The 2,128-nt window shown below is 55.8% G+C and overlaps 1 protein-coding gene across 1 annotated transcript; it reads left to right on the top strand.

The window, feature by feature from the left end:
* The first annotated feature begins 1,110 nt into the window (after positions 1 to 1,110).
* LOC118756270 lies at positions 1,111 to 1,545 on the top strand. Its single transcript, XM_036491038.1, has one exon. The coding sequence runs from the start codon at positions 1,111 to 1,113 to the stop codon at positions 1,543 to 1,545; it is 435 nt and encodes a 144-aa protein (XP_036346931.1).
* Positions 1,546 to 2,128: the final 583 nt, after the last annotated feature.

The raw sequence follows: 2,128 nt of genomic DNA, 5'->3' as shown, positions 1-2,128 counted from the left end.
CCAACGCCACTCCGACCACGAGAGAGTCGTGGCGTACGCCAGCCGAAGCCTAAACGACCTGGAGAAGCGTTACTCAGCCACCGAACAAGAGTGTCTCGCTGTGCTATGGGGGATACGCAAGATGAGACCGTACCTGGAAGGATACCACTTCACCGTAATCACCGACCACCACTCGCTGAAGTGGCTACACTCGCTGCAGAACCCATCCGGACGACGAGCAGTATAATTTTGACATCGAATACCGTAAGGGAGCACTGAACATAGTAGCGGACGCACTCTCGCGATGCCCACTAACAACTACCGATGACGGAGCAGACACGCTCTACACCGTGGAAACCATCGCAGCGATTGGTACGAGAGGAAACTGAAGGTGGTACAGCAACAACCTAGCCGCAACCCGGAATACCAAATCATTGACAATAGACTGTTCCGCCACATCGCGCCGCGCAACAAGCTCTCCCGCGCACCTCAATGGAAGCTCTGCATTCCCACCAGTCGTAGACCAGACATCCTGCAAGAAGTGCATGACGCCGCAGCGGCCGGCCACTTAGGTGTCAAGAAAACTGTCAAACGAGCGCAGCAGAATTACTATTGGCCTGGGATGTACCGCGACGTACTCAAGCACGTGAAAAGATGCCTGCCCTGCGCCGAGTATAAGGTGGAACAAAGACGCCCAGCAGGATTGATGGCCACCATGCAGTGCTCACGCCCATGGAAGATCGTCACGGCCGACTTCGTCGGACCGCTGCCATGCTCCAAACAAGGAAACACGTGCCTCCTCGTCCTGGACGACAAGTTCTCCAAATGGGTTGAACTAGTCCCCGTATGCCAAGCAACCACCGCAAACGTCATCAAAGCACTCCAGGAGAGAGTCATCTACAGGTTCGGCTGCCCCGCCGTCTTTCTCAGCGACAACGGGAACCAATTCGTGGGCAAAGCGCTAGCAGCATTCCTCGGCGAACATCGCATAGAACATAAGTTCACCGCAGCATACGCCCCCCACGAAAACCCGACCGAGCGAGCCAATCGAGTAATAAAAACCATGATAGCCCAGCGCTCAAAGGCGGATCACCGCACCTGGGACCAGGAGCACCCCAGATCGCCTTCGCTATGAACACGGCTCAGCACGAATCCACGCAAGCTTCCGCCGCGGAGATAAACTTCGGGCGCAATCCAGCAGCGCCACAGCAGATACGCTCCGAAGGGGCAGTACCTGAAGAGCACCCCGCAACACCTCCAGCCATCACCGAGTTATGGACAGAGATAAAGGGGCACCTCACCGCAGCAGCCAAGCAGCAGAAAAAATATTACGACCTGCGCAGACGGCCGTGGAAACCTAAGGTGGGAGAGAAGGTTATGAAGCGAGATCAACCACTCTCCTCTGCTGCCGACAACTATGCACAGAAGCTTGCTCCAAAATTCTCAGGCCCATACATAATTGCCAAGTACATATCTACCAACACGGTGAAACTCAGCAACCCCGAGCGGCCCGACAAACAACAAGCGCATGCACACCTGCAGGACCTAAAACCATTCACCGCATAAACAACCGACTACCGCGGCCGCAGCGACAAAACCAAAACCACTCTCCATCTTCTCGTTACAGGTTTTTAGAATTAGTCGCTTCAGACACACCGCAGTGATGAGCCGCCGGAAACCCCATCCAGCTCCGCCAGACGAGCCACAACGCTTCCGACCGTGGCGACCGCCATTTGAGAGCACGCCGTGGCCACCAAACAAACCACGGATTCAGCGGATTCAGATTTTTCACGGGCCACCGCTGATACCAGCCACCGTGACAACATCCCAGCCGCTATTGGCCGTACGGGAATTGGTCACCGTCAAAAACGGACCATCTACCCCAGTCAGCTTGCGTCCGCCCACCGCCAGCGACACCAAACGCGAAAACACGGCGACCGTCAGCCCACCACGCGGAGAGGACACGGCCGAAAATGAAACGCGTGAAAACAGCCGAAGCGAGACCGCCAGGGGAGAGCATCCCACAGGCGCGCAACTGCTCGAAGCCGAGATGAAGGACTTTCAGGAGCATTTTAAATTGAAGCGCCCCACGAAAAAAGGACGTCCTGGATGCAAAAATACAAGCACAAACCGGTCCTGATCACGCAAA

The sequence above is a fragment of the Rhagoletis pomonella genome, unplaced genomic scaffold (genome assembly GCF_013731165.1).
Source record: "Rhagoletis pomonella isolate Grant_MI unplaced genomic scaffold, Rhpom_1.0 Rhpom_scaffold_09538, whole genome shotgun sequence".
Lineage (NCBI taxonomy): Eukaryota > Metazoa > Arthropoda > Insecta > Diptera > Tephritidae > Rhagoletis > Rhagoletis pomonella.
Note: the sequence above shows the minus strand (reverse complement) of the source record. Positions and strands in the feature narration are given on the sequence as shown.